This window comes from Ammospiza caudacuta, chromosome 12 (assembly GCF_027887145.1).
Source record: "Ammospiza caudacuta isolate bAmmCau1 chromosome 12, bAmmCau1.pri, whole genome shotgun sequence".
Taxonomy (NCBI): Eukaryota; Metazoa; Chordata; class Aves; order Passeriformes; family Passerellidae; genus Ammospiza; species Ammospiza caudacuta.
Genome location: NC_080604.1, coordinates 22179848 through 22201684, shown reverse-complemented (window position 1 = coordinate 22201684; position 21837 = coordinate 22179848). Strand labels below are relative to the sequence as shown.

At 51.7% G+C, this 21837-nt stretch overlaps 4 protein-coding genes across 8 annotated transcripts in view; 1 reads left to right on the top strand and 3 right to left on the bottom strand.

The window, feature by feature from the left end:
- The window catches only part of PLXND1 (plexin D1), a 67477-nt gene extending 63891 nt beyond the window's left edge, over positions 1–3586 (top strand). The window contains exons 35-36 of the mRNA XM_058812749.1: positions 259–333; positions 979–3586. Of these exons, the coding sequence (XP_058668732.1) occupies positions 259–333; positions 979–1095 (192 nt within the window). The 3' untranslated portion in view covers positions 1096–3586. The remainder of the gene's footprint in view (positions 1–258; positions 334–978) is intronic.
- A 1589-nt stretch (positions 3587–5175) lies between these two features.
- Positions 5176–6623, bottom strand: LOC131563191 (histone H1.8). Of its 3 annotated transcripts, none has more exons than XM_058813104.1 (5): positions 6560–6623; positions 6098–6363; positions 5887–6019; positions 5771–5808; positions 5176–5692 (listed from the first exon to the last, which is right to left on the bottom strand). In XM_058813104.1, exons 1-5 carry the CDS (start codon positions 6573–6575, stop codon positions 5300–5302), a joined length of 846 nt encoding a protein of 281 aa, XP_058669087.1. In that variant the 5' UTR covers positions 6576–6623; the 3' UTR covers positions 5176–5299. The 3 variants fall into 3 exon arrangements, with proteins under 3 accessions (XP_058669087.1, XP_058669089.1, XP_058669088.1); XM_058813106.1 differs by having other exon boundaries at positions 6098–6360; positions 6560–6619; XM_058813105.1 differs by lacking the exon at positions 6560–6623 and having other exon boundaries at positions 6098–6379.
- A 2688-nt stretch (positions 6624–9311) lies between these two features.
- Positions 9312–12118, bottom strand: RHO (rhodopsin). Its single transcript, XM_058812661.1, has 5 exons — positions 11758–12118; positions 10678–10846; positions 10399–10564; positions 9917–10156; positions 9312–9517 (listed from the first exon to the last, which is right to left on the bottom strand). The coding sequence occupies exons 1-5, from the start codon at positions 12116–12118 to the stop codon at positions 9398–9400; spliced, it is 1056 nt and encodes a 351-aa protein (XP_058668644.1). The 3' UTR covers positions 9312–9397.
- A 3613-nt stretch (positions 12119–15731) lies between these two features.
- Positions 15732–21837, bottom strand: part of IFT122 (intraflagellar transport 122) — a 30114-nt gene continuing 24008 nt past the window's right edge. For 2 of the 3 annotated variants that reach the window (XM_058812663.1, XM_058812666.1), the window contains 7 exons: positions 21398–21498; positions 20093–20258; positions 19014–19125; positions 18484–18612; positions 17602–17681; positions 16802–16966; positions 15732–16169 (listed from right to left, as the gene is read on the bottom strand). In XM_058812663.1, coding sequence (XP_058668646.1) covers positions 16080–16169; positions 16802–16966; positions 17602–17681; positions 18484–18612; positions 19014–19125; positions 20093–20258; positions 21398–21498 — 843 coding nt within the window. In that variant the 3' untranslated portion in view covers positions 15732–16079. The remainder of the gene's footprint in view (positions 16170–16801; positions 16967–17601; positions 17682–18483; positions 18613–19013; positions 19126–20092; positions 20259–21397; positions 21499–21837) is intronic. The other variant, XM_058812664.1, reaches the window with a different exon arrangement.

The window sequence follows — 21837 nt, the reverse complement described above, 5'->3', positions numbered from 1 at the left end:
CCCCTCCTGTGAAATGGCTTTGGGCACAGAGGGATATGCAAGTGTGCTGCCTGGCGTGGGTATTTACAACTGGCTTTGAAAAGACCAAGACCCATCCTGATGCAAGCAAATGCACCTTCCTTAAAATCCAGCTGTACCAATGTGACCATAAAGTCAGGCACAACCTGCTTTTACCATAGTCAGTGCCTGCTGGCTGGGCTAGAACTCACAAGCTCCATCCTGCTCATATTCTCCCCTCTGTTTTCTGTCTTTATAAAGAAATACCGAAATGAGTTCAACACCAATGTCGCCATGGCTGAGATCTACAAATACGCCAAGAGATACCGCTCCCAGGTGAGTGGGGATTACAGCACAGGGGCTCTGGCCTGCCTGGGAAGGGAGGAACCATCGCTGCAGCAACCCTGCAGGCAGACACCTGCCTCCAGTCCCACAAAGCAGGATTGCTGGGCTGTGCATAATTGCAGTACATATGCAATAGATGCATATCCAGATGCACCTACTCTCTGTCCCTTGGCTGGCAACTTCTTGGAAGAGGAGGCTGGCTATTCCCTGCTGATCTTAATGGCATTTGGCTGGACTGAAGAAGGGCTGCCAGATGTATAGACCCTTTCAGGAGAGCAAAACATGCAGATAAGGTCCACCCCCAAATTAACTTGCACCTGCTGTCCCCGCCTCACTGAGGCAGTGACCCTGGCTGACTCCTGCCCCCGTGCCACCTTGGGCTGGTGCTGTGCCCTCGGCTCTAGTACAGCAGTGCATTTTTGTCATGTACCACTGCACTCCTGACCAGGCCTGACCAGGGATCCTGGGAGAGCAGGGGTGCCAGGGGTGTGAGCACAGGGGCTGTGGGACTGGGTGGGCTCTCACCTTTGGAGCTCTGGCTGGAATTTGGGCTCCATAGGTCTGGTGGGGTGAGCTGGGCTGGCAGGTGAGCACCCCACGCTGCCTCAGCACCCTGCCTGCGTGTGTCTCCCGCAGATCGTGGCCGCCCTGGACGCAAACCCCACAACAAAGCGCACCCAGCTCCAGCACAAATTTGAGCAAGTGATTGCTCTCATGGAGGACAACATTTATGAGTCCTGCAGTGAAGCCTAGGCTGGCTGCAGCCCTAGAAGTGACCTTTCTTGCAGCACAGTGCCACAAGGGACCCTGCCTTCAGCTGCAGGCACAGCTTGGTCGTATTCAAACCAGCCTTGTGGAGGGAGTGGGCCTGGCCATGGCTACAAGTTTGCCTCACTTCACAAGAAACCACAAGACACCCTTCCGAGCAGCTAAAACTCTTCTGGTCTGCACTGTGGCACCCATAATTTATTTGCTCTTGCCAGCCAGAAATGGAGTCATGACGCCTGTGGCAAGCTCAGTTCACCACTTTCCCCTTGGTCAGCAGCCAAGCCGTCAGCACTCCGTGCAACCCTGTGCATGGTTCCTTGGGATGGGGCTGCAGAGCCTGGAACAACAGACACGAAGCAGAAGGGTCACCTCAGGGAGTAATGACCACAGACAGCAAAGACCATCATAGCCTGAGCTCCCACTCCATCTCTCCAACATCCTTGTTTTTCCAACATCAGGGACTCTTATCAGCTGTTCACTATCTGCTGCATTCTGTGTATATTTGTGCCTTTTAATTTTTGTACTGTATGTGTAAACATAACCACTCCTCCATCTGAGACTCGGGCAACACAGGGAGCTTGAGGCGGAGACAAAGCAGTTGCTTCCCAAGCAGCTAAGGCAAGGTGAAAGCACTTTATCCCTAGTGGAGACAGCTGTTTGGGAGCTGCAGGGAGCCCAGTGTGTGCTGGCACAGGAAGGGCTGTTCCCCTTTCCTGGCTCATGGGGGCTGGAGCTCAGCAGGGAGGTGAGCACTGCACAGCCCACTAGCCGGGGGGCAGCGGCTGGGGAACGAGCTGGCCCTCACTGCTGCCCGCCACGCTGGCCCCACACGTGTCCATGGCACTGCAGCCTTGGTAACACCCTGTGTGCCTGTGCCAGGGGCCTGCTGACAGCCCTGTGACAGCTGCTGCCCGCCACGCTGGCCCCACACGTGTCCATGGCACTGCAGCCTTGGTAACACCCTGTGTGCCTGTGCCAGGGGCCTGCTGACAGCCCTGTGACAGCGGCCTCAGGCCACACGCAGGGCAGACACCAGAGAGCATTGTCTCTGCCCCTCCCTGGGACCATCACCAAACATGAGGCCAGTCCTGCAGAGGTGTCTCCTGAAGCGGCCTATTCTGCTTGCTTTGGGCCAGCCTGTGGCTGGTACCTGAGAGCAGCCAGGGCAGTGGGGCTAGGCTGCAAGGCCGGCCTGCTTTCAGCCCTGAAGGGCAGAGGGACTGGGCCAGCTGCTGCCGGCCTGGCCGTGACACAGGCCAGCAGAGCATCCCCAGCACCCAGAGCTGCAAACCGAGGCAGAGTGTGTCCCAGCTCAGGCCGGGGGCACTGAGAGGGGCAGACAAAGAGGGCTTGCCTGAGACTAGACACCCCAGTGCCACCCTGCCAACCCAGCTTGGTGGCCTGTGGTCCCTCCTGCAGCCTGGGGAGCTGTGACCGCTCCGGTGTTCAGTGCCACACAGGCCCCGTGCAGGCTGGACGTGTTCAAACCAGCATCCCTGCACGGGCAAAGGCTCCTGCCCACAGACTGACCACCCCAGCTACCACAGGAAACAAACACAGTTACTACCTCACTGCAGGAGGGTGTAAGGGAGCCTCTGGTAGTCATCCAGCTGGCTAGGATGCATTCTGGCATTGGATGACTTTGTCCACTAAAACACCTGGGTGATTCACTGCCATGGACAGGTGGTCTCCATTCCATCATTTCCAGTAATGCCGCAATTGTCAGAAACCAGAACATCAGAGTTGTGTATGTGTACATAGATATCTATTTTAAAACAAACAGTAGACTTTATCCAGTATGTTAAAAAGTGGGGAGGGAGGGAAAGGGGAAGAACAGAGTTTTTTTTTTAAAGAAAATTACAAAAAAAGTACTTACACTGTGGAGGTCTCAATGTCTTTGCTGAGGATGTGGCTTCAGAATAGAAACTCTAAGAATGTAGCTGGGCTACATTTTATTTTGAAACTGATTTCACAAAAATTTCTTGATGTTTTTGTCTTTTAGAAACTGTGAATAGCTGCCAGAGATGTAGGCAGGCCCAGCACAAGAAAGGCCTGGGTGAGAAGGACCAAGGTAGCAGAGAATGTTGAGCTTGATTGGAGGCAGGGAAAGGACCATGGAGCTATAGCCCCATGTTGTTTATTACAGGGAAAGGATACAGGTAAGCAAAGAGTAAGTAGAGTTTGCCTCCAGGTGCTGTGGCTGGGCCATGTATTGGGGCTATTGTTTTATTATTTAATTATTTTCCAAAGCCAAAAAAAAAAAGGAAAAAAAATCAAAAATAAAAAGTAGTTGCTGCAACCATTTAATGAAACAACTTTAGCAGAGGGTTTGTAGTGTTGCCTTGAATTTCCAAGCCCTTTGTAAGATATTTTTAAACTTTGGCACGTGTTGTGGGTGTAGTGCCCTTACCTGCTGTGTAGTGGAAGTGGCAGACTCCTGGCAAAGCCTATCTTTGTAATAAAACAAGGTGCTGAACCTGTGGAGTGCAGTTCCTGCCAAGCACACGGGGAGGACACACGTGGATGACAGCTGCACAGACAAGTTTTGCACATGCAAGACACACCATGTGTGGGGTCAGCAGCCCAGTGAGGACAGGTCTGTACCCCTCACACACACCACTCCCACAGCCATTGCCCCAGCCCCTTCCTGGAGCAGGCACAGGAGGGGACAATCAGCATGAGGACAGCAGCCCCTGAGCTGCCCAGCGCTGGGCACGTGGAGATCAGTAACCCCAGAGCAGCAACTGCTGCTCACCTCTGCCAGGTGCCTCCCTGCATCAGACTTGAGCCTGCAGCTTCAGCACCCCAACAACAGCTGTGGCCCAGGGCCCTTAATAACCACAGCATTGCTAAATCTTCCCCCTGCCCTAGTAAAGGCTCTGCTTTCCACACACCAGAGGGATTGTGTGGATTTCTTCCTCCACTAGGAAGTTGACTCTTGGCAAAGCTAAATCCAGCCATTAAATTATTTGGCCTCTCAAAGCAAGAGAGCTTTGCATTTCAGACCTGGTGGCTGGTGAGAGGGAGAACACAGTCCCTGCCTGGCGCTGTTGGGGACATTGCCACACAGGTGAGTGGTGCTCTGTGAGCCACCCCCATCTGAGAATCCCGTGAACTCTGCTCAGTTACTGCTGCCACATTCCCCACCCTGTCCCTGGGGGGACACAAGTTCCAGTTCCATTAAAGATAGAGCAACGCAGCCAAGGCTGAAGTTTAAGGGAAGCTAGTTTGCTTAGCTCTTGCTTAAGCCCCAAAGCAAGGCCAGGAGCCTTGGAGGGCAATGGCAAGGCCAGTTGCAGATTAATAAAATCCTCTTTAGACAGAGTTTTACTTCCACTTATTTTCTCCCACCCAGGAGGACTGTAACCCTTTACATGACCAGCATGACCTTCAAAAGGGCCCCGCTCTGGGCAGAGCAAGGGAAATTCAGGCAATTGAAGCTATTAAAAGTGTGATACACTGACCACAGGAGCTCACAAGACAAGTTTGTAGGTGGGAACTGTACCATAGACTGTAATAAGAGCATGAGCTGCACTGGAAGCTACAGTAACACCCCAAACTCGATTTTTGAGCCCTAAGACACCTCTGTCTTCCTCTTACTGTAGTTAAAGCACAGGCTGCTTCACCTCTGCTGGGAGACACCTGCCTGTGGCATGCACCCAGACCTGCCAGCCTGGTGCTCCTGTAATCCCAGCTCAGCCAGGCATTAGCACAAGGGCAGCCAGGACAACAGGGGGCTGGACACCTCACACAGCCTGTGGGCACCATGGCTCCACAACAGCACTGGCCAAGCCTGAGCTTCTCTGCTCCTGGGGATGTCACCATACTGTGTCCCATGGCTCTCAGGTCTCTGCCCATCACCTGGCACACTTGTCAGCCTGCACACAGACCCCAGGCCCAGCAGCCCTTGGCACCACAGCTGGGGACAGAGAGAGAACTTCTCTGTGAAGGCAGGCAGCAAGGTAGCTGCCTGCAGCATCAGCTCACCACCGTGCTGTGCAGGTTGAGGGATTTTGGCACTGAGAGATGGAACTGCTGGGACAGGGACTCACAACAGTCCTGCCATTCCATGTGGCAAGTAAAGAAGCTTTATTAGGATGCTGTGAACACAGAGTTAAAACCTTGCCTGGGGACTGAAAACAGCACAGACCCCAAGGGCCTGGGACCCACTGAAGCAGGGCTAAGCTCCCTAAGGAGCCTTTCCGTCTGCTGCCACAGGGGCTGCCTTCTTCACCCTGGCCTTCCCCTGCCCAGCTCCTGCAGTCGCCCGGGGTTTCTTCACCTTCTTTTGACCTCCCTGTACCTGGGGGCCCTCCTGCTGTGCCCCTTTCGGCACCTTCCCCTTGCCCTTTCCCCTGGGGGCCTTTGCCTCTGCCCCAGCGCTAGAAGAGCTGTCGCTCTCCCCTGCGTTCTGAGCAGCCCGAGCTGTGCTGGGTCCTGAGCGTCCTTTTCGGGGGGCCTGGCGGTGGGCTGCAGCCTTGGGGGGCCCTGAAGGCCCCGGGCCATGAGCCTGGGGCTGGTCAGCACTTTGGGGATGCTTTGCTCTGTTGCTCCTGGGCTTCTCTGCTGCTCGTGGCTGGGCCTGGAGGGAAGAGAGGGGAGCACCTCAGGGTGCTGCAATGCCACAAGCCACCCAACCCTGCTGCTGGCCCCGACTCACCTTCACGGGCTTCACCTTGGGCTGCTGCTTGGTGGCACCTGTGGAGGAAGGGCAGCAGACGAGTCCAGGCGAGGCCAGGCAGCGCCAGCTCGTTCACAGCACCCACAGCCCTTTACCTCGTGGTCGTGCTCCTGCCACGGGGGTCTGGGAATCCTTGGTGCTCCCTTTCTGTCCTGGCTTTGAGGCCTGGCCTCTGTCCGGATCTGCCTGGCCCAGCTGCTGCTTGTGCCCTGGTTTCTTGCGTGCTAGCTGGAGGTGAGAGAGAGGTGTCAACAGGGCCAGCCAGTACCTGCCCCCAGCCCTGTGGCTCCAGCAGCCCTGGCTCACCTTGAAGGTGCCAGTGGCCCCCACAGCAGAGGAGTTGTGGGGCCGCACCAGGTCCCCACAGCTCAGCCCCTTGCTCAGTGCCCGCTTCAGCAGGTACTTGAGGCGGATGGGGTCCACAGTGGGGTACTTGGCCAGGATAAAACGCTTGATGGCAACGACAGAGGCACCCTTCTTCTCGTCGTGGGCCCGCAGTGCCTCCTTGACCATCTGCAGGGTTGGAGGGTGCGAGGCCTGGCAGCGCACGGAGATGCCAGCGGTCTTGGCTGCTGGAACAGGGACCATTTGGGACTGAAGTCCAGTCCTGAGACATTCACACCCCCAGCAGCCTCAAAGCCCCCAGAAGCCAAGGTGCCACAGCCCTGCTCATTGCTGCAGCCCCCCTAGGGAGCACAGCCACCCTAGCCCAGAGCATGAGCCAAGCTCCAGCTCTGAGGGACCCCAGAGCACTTGCAGACCCCTTACCCAGCTGAGGCTCCATGGCAGTACACAAACCCAGGCAGTCACAAGCACCTCCACCCACAGCAACACAAACCCCACTGCCATAGCCAGCTCACCTCCCTCCAATTTATCTGATGAACAGCCTGGCTGCAGGTGCTGGTTGGCAGCTGCTAATTGCTGTGGTCGAAGCCCTGGTGGAAGCCAGGATCTGGAAGCTGAATGGCCTTTGCCAAAGCTTTGGGAGGGGCTGGAGGGAGAAGGATGAGAGATGGGGCTTTGCAGGGTGAGTGCCCTGAGCGGGCAGACAAACAGTGCCTACCTGCTGCAAGGTGAATGTTGGGGTGCTGGGATTGCAGCTTGCCGACAACACTTGCTGTGGGGTGCACAGGGAACCAGCCCGGAGTACACAGCCCCATTGCCAGTGTGGAGGTGGGATGTGCTGTCTCCCTTACCAAGTGTGGCCTCACTAGGAAATGGGACTCTGAAAATGGTGGGGAGAGAAGATTTCACAAGTGAAAGGAGGAAAATGAAAGCTGCTTGGTTAGCCAGCAGAGGCAGGAGGAGCAACTCTCACCCAGCATCGCCAGGTGTCACAATCAGGACAACAATTTGCATCCACCCACTGAATCCCATGTTCAGGGGAGAGGACTCCCAGCCCTGGACATGGGCAGCCACGTCAGTTCCATGACCCCTCCGTGCAGTGAGGAGAACCTGAGTAAAACACCAATGGCTCTTTGGTGTAGAAACAGTCCTCACTGTTTCCCCACCCAGTCTGGTGTAGAACAATCCCCACTGCAAATGTCCCCACGGCAGGGACTGCCCACTTCACGCAGGAGTCACAGGGGTTTTGTGTGCATTGTCTGTTGGAAACGTGAGGCAGTTGTAAAGCAGGATTACATGATGGCAGGACTGGCTCATGGCCATCTCAGCAGACCACAGCAATGGACCTGAAAAGCACTGCCAAGGTCTGCAGCCACCTCTTGAGCCCAAGGGCCAGACTCTGGCTGAGGTGCCAGTAGGAGCCAGGTCTGGAGCAAGGAGCTGTGATCTTACAGATCACAGACCCCTTGCCTGGAGCCCCACATGCCCTCCTCCTCCCCAGACCAGCACCAGTCTGTTCATCCCTTGTTTCCAGTCCATTTCTGAATTCTCCAGGAAGGGGACAGTGAGCTGCTGGGGCTGGCACCACAGAAGGTTTGGCTGCACTTCCTCATCCTGGATCCATCCATCACCTCTCTGGTAGCTCTGTGATGCCTCTGGCACCTGGCTGAACTGGCAGGAGGGTCCCAAACCCTTGTTGCCCCTAGCACCAGCAGCAGCCAGGTGTCACAGCGTGGGGGCAGCCTGCAGGCTTGGGGCCAGGCCTTGGGGCCAGCCTGGCTTGTGTCAGGGCTGGTCCTCCACGGGCAGGAGAACCACAGTGCCAGGCATCACCACACTCCTGTGGAGCACAGCCTCACGGGCGGCAAATAAGCACTGAATCCTTCCTCCTCTTCCCTCCAAAACCACCTCCCAGTTTTAAAGAGCATGAATCAGACATCAGCCTAAACACTGAATTATTCATAAAACTCTAATCTTTAGATTTCACTGAATATGCAGAAGTATCGATAAAAAAAATAATGAGAGAATTGTACTTGCAAATTGCTCTTTATTAAGGGTTTAACTTGCATGGGCTCTATACGTTCCCTATTAGTCCTTGCAAAGCTGCATAGGATTAGAAATCAGAGAGGATAATAATGTACAAAAATAGTTTCAAATGTTGATAACACTGAACAGTGAGAAAAACATCTTATTTGTATAACTGAGCTAAAAATAAAAATGAAGAACACCGCTACAATTGCAATATGCCATCTCGTAGTGCTTGGAACATATGTCGGCGTGGCTGAGCCATATGCTGCTGGGTCCTGCCTGCTGTGGTGGGGAGGGAGATCAGCCCTGGCCCCGCGGGCCCAGCAGCACCAGAGCCACCCAAAGCCTCCTGCTGGGCGAGGCCAGACTGACCGCAGCCAAAATGGGCAGGGCCATGGGCAGGCTTGCTGGGGGCTCAGCCCGAGGGGTCCAAAGCTGCCTAAGAAAGAGAGGTAGGACTGTGGGGAAGGGGTGCTGGGGGACAGGGAGCGGAGCTGCTGCTGCTGAGGGTGCCAACACCATCCGAGTGCTGCTGCACCAGTGCTGGAGGACCGAGCACTGAGCTGCCCCGGAGAGCTGTGGCCACACACGGCTGTGCCATGCTGGCAGGGCCCGCCGTGCCACCTCCCTGCCAGGCAGGACCCGGGCACTGCTAACTGTCCCATCCCCCTGGAGGAATCACAGTGTTCCCCAGGACTTCTGGCAGGTGGGACAGGGCCAGAGCTGGGAGCATCTGGCAGAGCCAGGGCACTTTGCAGCAGCCAAATGTGCTCTGGGCAGACACAGTGTGATGGGACTGAGCGACTGGCAGCACTGGCTAGGATCCATCTCTGACAAAAGGACCAAAAGTGGCCACAGCTCTGGCCCTGGCAGCAGCAGATGCAGAATGTGCCCTGGCTGTGGTGTTAGGGTGGGTTGAGGGAGGCAAGGACAGCTCTGCCATGGCCCCAGGCATGAGCTCTCCGACCCAGCCTGCACTCAGAGAAGGAGCATGAGGTCTCAGCAAGTCAACAGAAATGCATGGATTTACGCCAGAGGAGCTAAGCCTTTGCATTTTAATTACAAAACATGTGTACACGTTTTCAGCCTTGTTCCCAGGGTTCCTAGAGCCAGAGCGAGGAGCCCACCCCACAGGGCCTTGGCCATGGTGAAGCAGGGGCAGGTGGTGGCAGCGGTGGGGTGAAGTTTGTGCTGCCAGGGCAGCACCCCAGGGCCTGGCTGCTCCCATGGGGCCTATGCAGGAGAGACCTGGCTGGTGGAGACGGAGGAGGTCTCTGTCTTGCCAGCAGATGTGTCCTCGTCACCCAGAGGGTTCTTGCCACAGCAGAGGGTTGTGATCATGCAGTTACGGAACTGGGAGAGAGAGAAGCCCAGGGTGAGCCAGCTGGACACCATACAGCTCTAGCTGCAGAGCTGTCTTTAAGGCCAGCAGTACTGTGGTGCAGGAAGAGCTGTGCCTATATGGAGTCTCCTGCCCGACTGTCTGCTGCCCACCGCATCTACTGCCAGCCCTGCCTGCTCCCATCACGGCTCCTCCATCAACCCAGCACCTGCATCACTTCAGGTGGAATGGCCTTGCACTTGTGAGATTTATGCAGCACCAAGGATGAGCTGCACAGTCAGTTTCTCATGTGCCCGGACTAGATCTCCTGGAAACAATCCCCACCCCAGCCCACTGGCACCTTGAGATGCTGTAACTCTCTGCCTGCTCTTATAAAGAGAAACACAATGGAGGGGCACCCTGCCAGTTACCTGTTTGTTCATTACGATGTAGATCACAGGGTTGTAGATGGCCGAGCTCTTGGCAAAGAATGCCGGGATGGTCATGAAGATGGGCCCGAAGTCTGATCCCTGGTTGGTGAAGATGTAGAAGGCAACGCTGGCGTAGGGGACCCAGCAGATCAGGAAGGAGATGACCATGATGATGACCATGCGAGTCACTTCTTTCTCTGCCTTCTGGGTGGTGGCAGACTCCTGCTGCTGGGCGGCAGCCTGCGGGCAGAAGGGCACAGGAACATGTTGGAGCCAGTGGGGGCTGCACCAGTAGGGACACAGGGTCAGAGCTCACGGCAGTCAAGCTGCACATCTGCAGTTTGCTATTTGCTTCTTCATGGATGGCCAGGCTGGCCCCTGGAGGACCTTCCTTGGCACCATTCCTGAACCTGGTGTGGGTCCCTTTCCAGCCCTGGGGACAGGGGTAGCCCTACTGGGCACTGCATCTGGCAGGTACCCACCTCCTTAACCGTGCAGACCAGGTTCCCATAGCAGAAGAAAATGATCGCCAGCGGGATCATGAAGTGAACCACAAACATGTAGATGACAAAAGATTCATTGTTGACCTCTGGCTTCAGAGTGTAATAGTCGATCCCGCACGAGCACTGCATGCCCTCAGGGATGTACCTGCAAGGTGAGCCCAGCAGGTCAGCACCCAGCAGAGGAGACTGCCTGGAAGCCACAGCTGAGCCACAGCCAGGCTCCCACACCCCTGATGCTGGGTCCAATGCTCTCCCTACCTGGACCAGCCGAAAAGTGGGGGAGCTGCACATGCCAAGGCCATGATCCAGGAGAAGGCAACACCCATGATGGCATGGTTCTCTCCGAAGCGGAAGTTGCTCATGGGCTTGCAGACCACTACGTATCTTTCGATAGCCAGAACCACCAGTGACCAGAGAGCAATTTCACCTGCATCAGGGAGAGGGACAGAAAGGACACAGGGACTTTGAGCAGGAAAAGAAACCACCCTGATGGCAACATGAGGTCTCCTGAGACTGATGTTCCTGAGGACAACCCCTGGCAGAAGCTTAATCTCTGGCAAGGGTTTAGAAAGAAAAATGAAGAATGGTCAAGGGCAGATGTGGTAGGACAGTGTGAGAAGACCCCTTCTCACTGTACTGCTGACCCACAGGAACCATTTTGCTGCAGTGTTTTGAGATTCATGGCTGATCCCACCACTCTTCCCAGACAGCATCTGCACCAGCAAGCCTGTGGTCACACGCCGATATGAAGCAAGTACCCATCATCCCAGGACTTCCCCTCACTGCCCACTTGGAAACTTGTGCCACAAGGACCAAACCAGTAAAACAGTAGCTATGGCTGAAGGCTGAGACAAATGGAAGAGGACATTTTTAGGCACACAATTTCTGTTTCACATCTGTTTGGTTCCATACCAGGCTGGCATGGGGAGGAGAGGCAGCTCTGCTTGCCTGTACCACCATGCACCACACCAGAGCCAATGGCAGATTCAGCCCTGCAAAATAGGAGGAACAAAATTGTCATCTCTCGAGTCAGAAAGCCAAGGAGATGCACAAATCCAACAACTGCAAAATCTGGTGTTGGCTGCTTTTCATTGCTGCACTGTGGTTCTCAGGATACTGAGCAGCTGCTCCCAAAATAAAGGTTTTTTTTAAATGTGTCACTTGTCACTTTCTTCAGCTCCTACCCAGAACCAGGGCAAATCGCCTCAGTCCACATCAGCAGCAGGTCAAGGACACTACAGGTACCATGTTTTGCCAAGATCATTTGTGTTTTCCCTCCCACTACTAAAATCCAGGGAAATTCCTGACAGAAGACATTTGAATATTGGGAAAACTTACCGCCCAGTGTGGCAAAGAAGCCTTCGATGTAGCACCCTGTTACTCCAAAGACAAAGTACCCGTTCATGGAGGTGTACATAGTGGTTGTGAAGCCCCCGAAGACCATGAAGAGGTCGGCGACGGCCAGGTTCAGGAGGATGTAGTTCAGAGGTGTGCGGAGCTTCTTGTGCTGGATGGTGACGTACAGCGTGAGGAAGTTGATGGGGAAGCCGAGCAGAATCAGCATGAACATGTAGGCAGCCAGCGCCGAGAACTTCCAAGGCTCAGCCAGGTAATACTGGGGGTACTCAAAGGGGCTCCGCACCACCCCGGTCTTGTTGGACATGGGCACGTAGAAGTCTTGGCCTTCTGTCCCGTTCATGGTTGCAGTTTGTGAGGCTTTTTGCTCTTACTCCAGGAGTTCTTTTGTGCAAGGGGAAAATTGTCTCTGAAATGGAGCTCCTGCCACCTCTCAGCCTTCACTGTCACCCCAAGGAGAACCAGTTACATTCTCCTCCACGGGGCACCTCTTATAAAGTGCTCCTGGGGTAAGCTCCAGGCACTGGTGTCAGCACGATTAGGGTTTAGAGAATTATTAATCATAATCATCCCAGGGTAATTGGCTTTCCTGGGAAGGTGTTAAGGTGACACTAGTTTCTGGCCAGTGCTGTCATTGTTGGAGACCATGGCTCATGGTCACATATATATAGAGAGGTAGTTCTGCACCACACCATTTATTTGGAGGGGCTCAAACCAGGCAGCACCTCCCTTGCACAGCCTAGCTCTTCCTTTCCCTTCCCCACTAATAGGAGGGACATGTGTGGTTCAAACCCTAGACTGTGGGTTTGGGGGCTGCAAATGGTGGCCTGGCTGGGTTCCTGAATTCCACTTCCTCAGTGACAGAGGAGTGTCCCAGCCCCATTCTCACAAGGGGAACGTGGGTCTGTGAGACCAGCCAGTCCCCACTGGACAGCCATCCCCACATACTGCCAGTGCCTGTGGGAGGCTGCAGAAGGCAGAGTGACCAAACCTTCTTCCACAAGCTCCAGCCTCCTCTCTACTCAGTCTGTGGAGGTTTGACCACCACCTTGAAACACTTGGCCCACTTGCAGGTTACCAGTTGGGCCATGCCCTCTGTGCCTTTGTATCTGATTTGGGTCATGCCAACTCCATTGGTAACAGCTAATGAATAACCTAGTCCATCTGTCCTAGACTGGAATCATTCTGCAATGGTGCTGAGAAGGCTGTTGGACCAGGGCACTGATGGGATGTTCAGAGCTGAAGCCAGCACTCAGCTTCATATACGTGAGGTTGACAGACAATCTCACTCTCCTCAAACCTTACATAATTATCAAACTCCACAAGGAAGGCTATTTTTGGAGCCTTCTGTGCCCTCTATGTCTCTCTGACTCACCACTCCGTGCACTCAGTTGTGCTTGAAACATTTCTTGTGCCAACCAGAAGCTGAGTTATCTTAATTTTTCAGAGGCAGTGGGACAAAATGTACAGGAGGTGAGCACAAAGAGAGACTTTGCTCTGCCCCTTTGTAGGTGATGGAGGCTGGAAGGGAGCTGAGCACCCAGCTCCCCTTGCTGTTTTGGCTGCACTGAGGGCTGAGCTGAGCGTTCCTCACAGCCAGGAGCAGGTGAATGCGAGGGCCTTGTCCAGTACAGGAGGATGTGCCAGAGCTGCTGGAGCTCATGGGTGTGAGGTGGGCAGAAGTTCATGTCCTCTTGGCCTTAGAAAACTTCCTCCAGCCTGGCCTAGTTTTCACCAATGTTCCTTGTAAGTTAGTTCAGAAATAAGTTTAATGGAAAAAACACAGAGCACGGTACTCTCCTTAGAGCAGAGACCAAGCCGGGAACCTGCCCTCCAAGTGGGGAAGGTGAAAGGAGCTGAAGTGCTGGCACCACAGACTAGGGCAGACCTTGCTGGCAGCCCAGTGCAGGCCACAGTCTCTGGACAGTCCCAAAGGTCTTCCTTCACCTTAACATGAAAACACCAGGTTCTCACACACACTCTGTTCACCCTAAGTCCCTCTCAATTAATTTCTCACACTTGTTTCCAAGGCCAAAGCAGTGCCATTTTCTAACTGCAAATGCAGCTTTTTACACTTGTACCTGAGCACACAGGGATTAAAGGTTTATTTCCTAAAACACTTTAAGCTGATGCAATAAGCCACTGCTGAGGTAGCAGCTGCTATGCAGAGCTTAGGGCTGGTGTGCGTCACCGCTGGATGCAGCAGTGGGACAGGCAGGCAGCTGAGAGATAGAGGAACGGGGCAAATTGCTTACAACTCCCAACCCAAGCGCCGTGCTGGCACGTCTTGTACCTCCAGGGACTCCTCAGCATGAAGCCAGCTGGTGGGCTCCGTGGCACGGGGCAGCCTGGACTCGAACCTTTCATCATGTATGTGTGAGACATGCAGAGTGCTTCTGCCCAGAAAAGCCCAAAACACTTTTCAAAGCTAGGCTATATTCACGGAGTTGTTTAAAAACAACATTGGTCCATTTTGTCTTTGTGTCACAGCAAACCCTTTCTCTTCAGTTTCATAATTTTTCATTCCCACTGGCTCTGCACAGCCAGCTCTGTTCCAGAAGGATCTGAATTCCACCCTGGCTCCCATCTCAAACAGCATTGTTTATCCATGTCAATAGCAGAGTCTTCACTGCAAACAGTGACAGCTGAGTCAGAAAGCAGACGAGCTGTAATTAGAACAGAATGTTTTTAAAGTGGTAAATCAAGCAAACTTGGTCAGGAACCACTGAGGGACTCAGAAACTCAGCAGTGTGATTGCAGGGTCTCCTTTTCCAGAGGAACTCGAGCAGACAGACATCCCGTTTCACGTGCAAAGTGCTGCTCCCGTGGGAGCTGCCCTGCCAGCACCGACACCTCAGCCAGTTGCTCGCGTCCTTTCCCACTCAGGGTAAAGGCATGCTGGAACAGACAGGCTGCCATCACAACAGAACTGGTGGCAACACAGGCACAGCTTATATTAGAGTCAAGAGGCACCACTTCCCAGCTCCAGCCAAGCTGGTTACCCCTGTGAATCTCCTGCTGCTGGGATGACCCTGTGTCCCTCCTGGCGAGATTCCCTGCCCGGGGTGCGCTGGTGTCACTGCACGGAGCTCGCTGCCCTCCCAGAGCACAGTGGGTGCTGAGTGCTGGCGTGTAAAGCAGCACGGGAACACACGAGTGCAGCTGCATCCTGCCTGCCCCGTCCCCCTCAGCTGCACACTGGGCAGGGCTGGCAACAGAGGAACAGACCTGGGACAGCTGGCCAAAGCCCTGGGCCACTCCAGATGATGTTGTGCTCCAAAATAAAAGCTCAGGGAAAGGGGGAGGAAGGGAGGATGTTGTGTTTGTGGTGTTTGCTGTCCCAAGTGACAGTTACTCATGCTGAGCCCTGCTCGCCAGGAAGCAGGGAATAAATTCCTTCTTGCTTTGCTTTGCTTTGCTTGCAGGCAGAGCCGTGCTGCAGCTACTAAACCACCTTTATCTCAACACAGGAGTTTCTTGGCCTTTGCTCTCCTGTTTCCTGCCCAGTCCTGCAGGGACAGTGAGCCATTGCAGGGCTCGGGTGCAGCCTGGGACTGATGCCCCCCGTGTCTCACGCCTCCACAAGAGGCTGCAGCAGAGAGCAGCGTGTCTGCCTCCGGCCACATGCCCACAGAGCTCCTGCTGGGCTCAGCACTGACACGATGCTGGGGACACCCTGCTCAGCAGCTCTCCCATACACTGCCCTCCACGGCAGCAGCACGGAGCTCAGGTGTGCATAGCCTCACATGCTGCACTTCAGCCAGGTGAATTCCACACACATTCAGCCACCACCTGCCCCAGGGTGGCTGTGAGATGCCCCCAGTGCCAACAGTAGTGGAACTCTTCAGATTATATTTGAAGGGTTCTAAATGCTGTTCTTGCCTAAACGGAATAGAAAGGAAAAAGAAATTTCTGATCAGAAGCATGAGTATTATAGCAAATTCTGAGACAATAAATAGTGAAAAATAGTCCCATTTATTTGAAGATCTGTCAATAACTGGTGTGTGTTAAGGAGCACAATCTGGAGTAAAACCAATTACTTGAAGGCTGAACTTGATTCTAGAAATGTTCCTGTAAAATTCTGTGGCACTTCAGCTGCTTGCCTGGAAAATGCAGAGCACATTCACAAAAAACAGACGTTTTAATTTAAAAAAATAGTTAAAATTCTTCAATTTGGTTCCACTCTTACATACAAAATGAGACAAGATGACATAACTAAGTTATTAGGAAAGCTCTACAGATCTAAGAAGGGTTTTGCCAAGCCAACAGGGGAGTCTGTTGTTGAGGTAAAAGACTGGTTTTCTTCATTGGTTTGACTCATCTATTCTCCGCCGACAGAACGGACAACAATTATGCTGGAGTATGAGGAGCTCATAGTCTTCTGTGTGAAACATCTGTTAATTAGGAACAGATTTAAAACAAGTTAGCCTGTACCCTGCTCAAACAAAATGCAAACTGAGTTCAATGGCTACTCAATAGCACAGACACTCTGGAAGTACCACCACAGAGAACTGGGCCTCTTGGTTCCAGTCACCTGAGATGCTACAGCCTGGAACACAGCAGCGAGCACTTCACAGACCTCTGCCAGAGCTGCTAACTACTTTTGCAAAAGGACTGACAATTAGGCAGTTGAGTGAGCAAACACGACTGAATTCCAGCATTTCAAAAAGTTATTTCTGAGCAAGGGTTTGGACCCTTTTGGACTCTTTAGGAGCAGGAGTGAACCACAAGGCAACAGTCTCCTTGCTAGACCAGGCTGCAAGTCAGAGAGACAGAGCAAAAGGAAATAAATACAAATCAGCTTCTGTTGGTCAGCCAAGGTTTGCTCAAGAGGCTCTGACTTGCTGTCAGGGCAACTTCTCAAATTCAGCTCTGGCCAAGCCTTCCAAGGCAGCTGTCCCCCTGTCTATCACACAGCTCAGAGCTGGGGTTGCACTGCTCGGCCTCTACCCCCTTCAGGACTTTGCCCAGCCCATTTCAGAGCAGCGGTTCCAGCGGCTGTCTCTGTCTACGTGCGCAGCAGTACCTGGAAGCAGGAGGGGCACACGGTGATGGAGGCGTCGGGCAGCAGCGAGCGGTAGTACTGCCAGCGCAGCGGCCGCGGCCAGCGCTTGACCAGCACGTCGCGGCGGCTCATGGCGCGCAGCACGGCGCGGCTCACCACCACCGGCACGAACTCGGAGCCTCCCTGCTGCGGGGCAAAGAGCGCCGTCACCGCCTGCCAAACGCTGCCCCCCGGGCTGTGAAGCTGCTTTTAGCTAAGTAAAATTCAGCAGAAAAAGCTAATGCAGACCTGGCCCAAGCCTTGTCCCACCAAACTCCCTGTCAGTTTTATCAAAACCTCCAGCAACAGCAGCATCCAGACACATCTGTTTCCAGTCAGCTTCCCTTTCTCTTTAACACAACTCCTTGCAAATAACAGCCACGCTCACAGTCTCTATGAGACCCTGCAGTAAGGCCTGCTCTATAGGTGTGCTGCTGCTGCACCAGTGCATGGTGAGGAAACAAAATTCCAGGAGCGTTTGGTTTAAAATCATTGTTGTTTTGCGAGGTTTGTGTTTGTCTGTTTGTTTGTTTGAGGGGGGTTTGTGTGGATTTTGCTGGTTTGTTTCTCTGTTTTGAGGGGTTTTGTTTGTGTTCTTAAGGGAGGAGTTAACTGGTTAGTCCATTTCCCTCTCAAGTGCCAGCCCCCTCCCAGTCCCCTGCTCTGCAGCTCTCTTTGTACCACATACACACCAGAAAAGTGACTTCGTAAAGTAAAATTTTCTATTAAAAAAAAAATTCTATTAAAAATTTTCTGTTGGTTGACACAGGTACAGTTCTTACCTCAAAGCTCAGTTTTGCTGTAAAGGGATCATCATCCTCAATAATATCTGTACTGTCATCAAGCTTCAAACTCTGAACATCTGTATGCATGTCTTAAGGAAGGACAATAATTCCTGTAAAACTGGCTCTGCTTACCATAGCCAGCACTGACAGAATCAGTATGAGAGCACCCCAGCAGGACCCTTGCTGCTTCAGAGTATCTCAAATTGTGACAGTGCACAGACCATTACAAAAAGCACCAAGAAGGCCCTGCTGGGGTTTCCAGTGACTGGGGAAGTTTATCACTGCAGCTGCTGTAGAACAGCCAGAACAGACTGACCACAGCCAGGCATGACATCAGCTCCTACCCTTCCACAGATGACAGAGCAAAGGAAGCAATCTATTGAAGTTACATTTTTGGGCAGCTTTAGTCAGAGTTTGTGTGCTCTTGTGCATTACTCTACATCAATCTCATATTCTATAACCCCGACAGCAACTGGGAGCTCTGGATGCCAAAGCATTCCAAACCAGATCTCAGTAGGAACAATTGTGAACTGCTACTTCCCTCTAAAAGAAGCTGTTATTGGAAGCAACACACTCCAGATTCCCTTCATCCTTGTCAGAAACCAGTTCACACAGAAAAGGTAAAGCATGGCATTCTGCTGTTAAAAACAAACATTGCCAGGATAATAAATAAACTGTCCTGATGGAAAAGTGTCTTGACAATATTAGGTTTAGTTAAACTGTGGTTTGGTTGTTATACTAACACAACAAAGAAACAAGATGCAATTGTACTTACATGAGTCATATGACAGAAAGGTTTAAACCTAAGGGGAAAAAATAAACTCCAAATGGTTTAATTTTTCCCTAAGAAAAGAAAACCAAATTTAATCAAAAGGATACTGTCAGTCATCATCTCTTGCCATTTATTCTCTCTTTTACTCACTCTTGGAGCTTCGAGATCAATGAGAGCTACAGCTTCTTCATCTGTGATGCCATCTTCCAAATAGAACTCAACCAGATGCAGCACCTCTAAAAGGAGGGAAAGGCAGGAAATGTTCGACCTGCAGGAACTCAGGAAATGCCTCATTGCAGATACTGTGCTCCTTCATGTCACTGGTGTTCTGCCCACCTTCTCTCATGAAACAAGTTTAATAAAATAAAATTGCAGCAAACCAAACCCCCCACACTTCTGAAAGGGTTGTGCTCACCTTCACAGAACACCAGATGCATTTCAGTATCTGGCAATGCAACAATGCTGTGCTGCTGCTCTGCAGTGAGAGCCAACAACCCCCACTTAGACAAATTTAGCAACAGTAAAGGAACATTTGTTTGGCCAAACAGCACTGCAGAAAGCAGGAATTGGGCACTGACCTACTCTGTTAACATTTATCTACTTGCCAAGCACGAGCAAACGCAGCGTCCCAACGCACCGTAGGAGGAGGCCGAGAAGACGAAAGGCTGCCTGCAGTTAATGCACACGTTCCCCAGGTTGTTCAGCAAGGGGTTGTTGGTGGAGCACCTGTAACACAGGGGCACGAGCTCCTGCAAAGACAGATTGAGAGCATGGTAACCACGGACCGGCACATCCTCAGCTCTTTGTTTTCAATTAAATATGGGCCCCTTCGGCTGACAACACCGACACAGCACCAGCGCCAGTCTGGAGAAGCACTGCTGTGAAATCAGACCCTGCAACATCTGAAAATGCTTTCCCTTTTTAACAAACAGCAAGTTTTCCCATTAAAAATAGCTGCCTTCACCACTTTAACAATTAAATTTTCACCTTGCCTTTGCAGTAACAGAAGCACAATTCTGCATCAAATACACAGGGCCAAAAGAAGCTGAAGAGAAGTTTACTGAAACAAAGTTTTTTGCTCTAAGATTTGGTCAAATTTAGGTTCTCCAATTAATTCATCTCTTTTCAAGAGCAGAGTTATTTTAAGCAGCTCTTAAAGAGTGTGTTTCTCTTATTTCAGGAGGCCAGGTGTATGTTCACTGGCACAATGCAATTTATTTTTAGTGAGTACTCCCTGAGACATGGCTTTATAGAACACTGCAGAAAGCCAGACTTCAGTGAAAGAAGAAAAGGTGTTAAAATAAGATTTACGGAAGGAAGGTCACTGAAGGGATGGAGGGAGGAGGGGAAGAGTGTTAGGAGTGGGACAAATGAAAGTGACCTCCAGCTGGAGAGAGAGACAAAGACTGTGGAACAATAGCATGTGAACTGGGGAGAAAAGGGCTTGGAAGAATTAATAGGCAGTGAGGAAGGTGACTGCAAGAGAGGAGAGGGAGGATGGAAGCTGCCCACAAAGAGAGGGCTGATTTTAATTTGCTCTCAGGAGCAGAAGGAAGTCTGACTCGAAGATAACAAAAGGACTGTGTTTCCAGCAGAAATACAATTATATCACAGAGCCATGCATAATATATTTCAGACTGTTTTGTGCACACAGGAACTCATATTCTAGGATTAGGCCACATATTAATGATTAACATGAAACACATTACAGCTTACTTCACTGTCATGGAATGGCTTGGATCGGATTGTCAGGCTGCCCAGCTCAACAGATTTCTGGAACCTGTCTGGGATCTGCAGTCCCTGCAGCTTGTCATAGGCATGACGAGCCAATTTATATGCACCAAGAGCTTTACTCTGCTTTGCCAGGGCCAATAATGTATTGCTATAATTTAATTAAGGAATAAAAATACATACAGCATTTATGAAAAAATGCAATACTCTGTCTAATCACAGAAGTTTGGCAATGAAGCATATCCAACACCGGGACTTCAAACAGGTTTTAACCAGAGAAATCTATTTACAGAACTTCATTTACAAACATGTGTGAAAGGACTATCAAAATATCTGTGGGCAATTATTAGCAAGGTAAGGAAATGATGCTACATAAACACAGCTATGGCTCCATTTAGAATATTTCAGTAATTTTGAGGTGCATGTATTTTCCCCCAGTCAGAAAAAACCTAAAATCCTAACATTTTTTACAGCGTAAGTAAGCCACTGACACTGAGTAAATACACCTGATGTGGTTTGAAAGAGTGTGCCCCATGTTAGCAACCAAGTGTTGTCCTTCCCTCCCACCAGAGTGAACTGCTGTTTACACCTACTGACCACAAGGCCTGTTATCAAAAACTTCATGAAAGATTCTACATTTCTAAGCAGGGAAGTTATGAAAAGGAAAGCTGGTATCCCATCCAAAGCCAGAAATGAAGTGAAACAAGACAAGACCTCCCTATGGCATCCAGTGGCCTTGTGGCTATCTCTTACAGAAAGGTGAATTTCACTGGGCTCACAGAGCCCCTTTAAGAAGCACTCCCAGAGGTTCACTAGCACTAACAAGGCCATGCAGATGTTGGCCTGACAGAGCATGTGCCCACACCAGCCTCACAGGAAGCAACACCTCCTGGGTTTCCCTGCTTCTGCCTCAGCTCAGTCTCCTTGTAACAACACTGTCAGGCTTCAGAGCCAACACCTTTTTGCACTGACTGATGTCCTAGAACTTGCTCTTCTGACACAGGTGACACACCAGAGGGGCAGGTGCTCAAGGTGGCCTAACAGAGTTTGACATTAGTTGATTTGCACAGGTTTTCAAAATTATAACAAATAACAAACTAGTGCAGCTCAGCACACAACAGTCTGAAGATGCTGATTATTCCTGAGGGACAGAAGTCAGTTCCCATTAACGATAACCAAGAGGTGACACCAAAGATTCCCTGCAGGAGTGCCTGCCTTGGACCAACAGCAGTTATTCCTTTCATGTATCACATGATAACTTCTAGGTTTTGTACTATATTGGAAGGATACACTTTTGAGATCCCCAAAGGAGTCTCCTTTGTTAAGCTGTGAAGCAGAAACCTGGAAATATTGAAGAGTGTTTCAGGCAAGTGGAAGCTGAAAGGTTCCTCCTGTGGTACGAAAAACATAAGACACATTTCTAAGCTGGAAAACCATCAACTTACATCAGTAAGCAACATAGCACAAGGCATCTCTAGTACGGTGTTTCTTTCATCCGTTGGGAAAAGAGGTGTTGACAGAACATAACAAGTGGATTTTGCATATCTTTATCACCAAAGCTCATGCCTAATACACACAGAAAAGAGAGACAGAGAGATCAGTGTAGCTAAGACAGAACCTTTAACAGATTATTTAAAAATGAGGGCAGTCTGCACAGCCACAGTGCAGAGTCTCTAGCGCTGTGAGATCTAAAGTAGCCTGACAGCAAAGACTCCACAGCAGTCTTCTTT

Bases quoted from the DNA above. Each gene is read 5' to 3' on its own strand.
- RHO (XM_058812661.1), bottom strand. From the start codon at position 12,118: ATGAACGGGACAGAAGGCCAAGACTTCTACGTGCCCATGTCCAACAAG. The intron at 10,847-11,757 runs GTAAGTTTTCCC...TCCCTGATGCAG, and splicing joins CTTCTTTGCCACACTGGGCG to GTGAAATTGCTCTCTGGTCA. The intron at 10,565-10,677 runs GTAGGGAGAGCA...CTCACCTTGCAG, and splicing joins CCACTTTTCGGCTGGTCCAG to GTACATCCCTGAGGGCATGC.
- LOC131563191 (XM_058813104.1), bottom strand. The intron at 5,809-5,886 runs GTAAAGGGCTGT...CTTCCTCCACAG, and splicing joins GGCAGGAGCACGACCACGAG to GTGCCACCAAGCAGCAGCCC. The intron at 5,693-5,770 runs GTGAGTCGGGGC...TCTTCCCTCCAG, and splicing joins CCAAGGTGAAGCCCGTGAAG to GCCCAGCCACGAGCAGCAGA.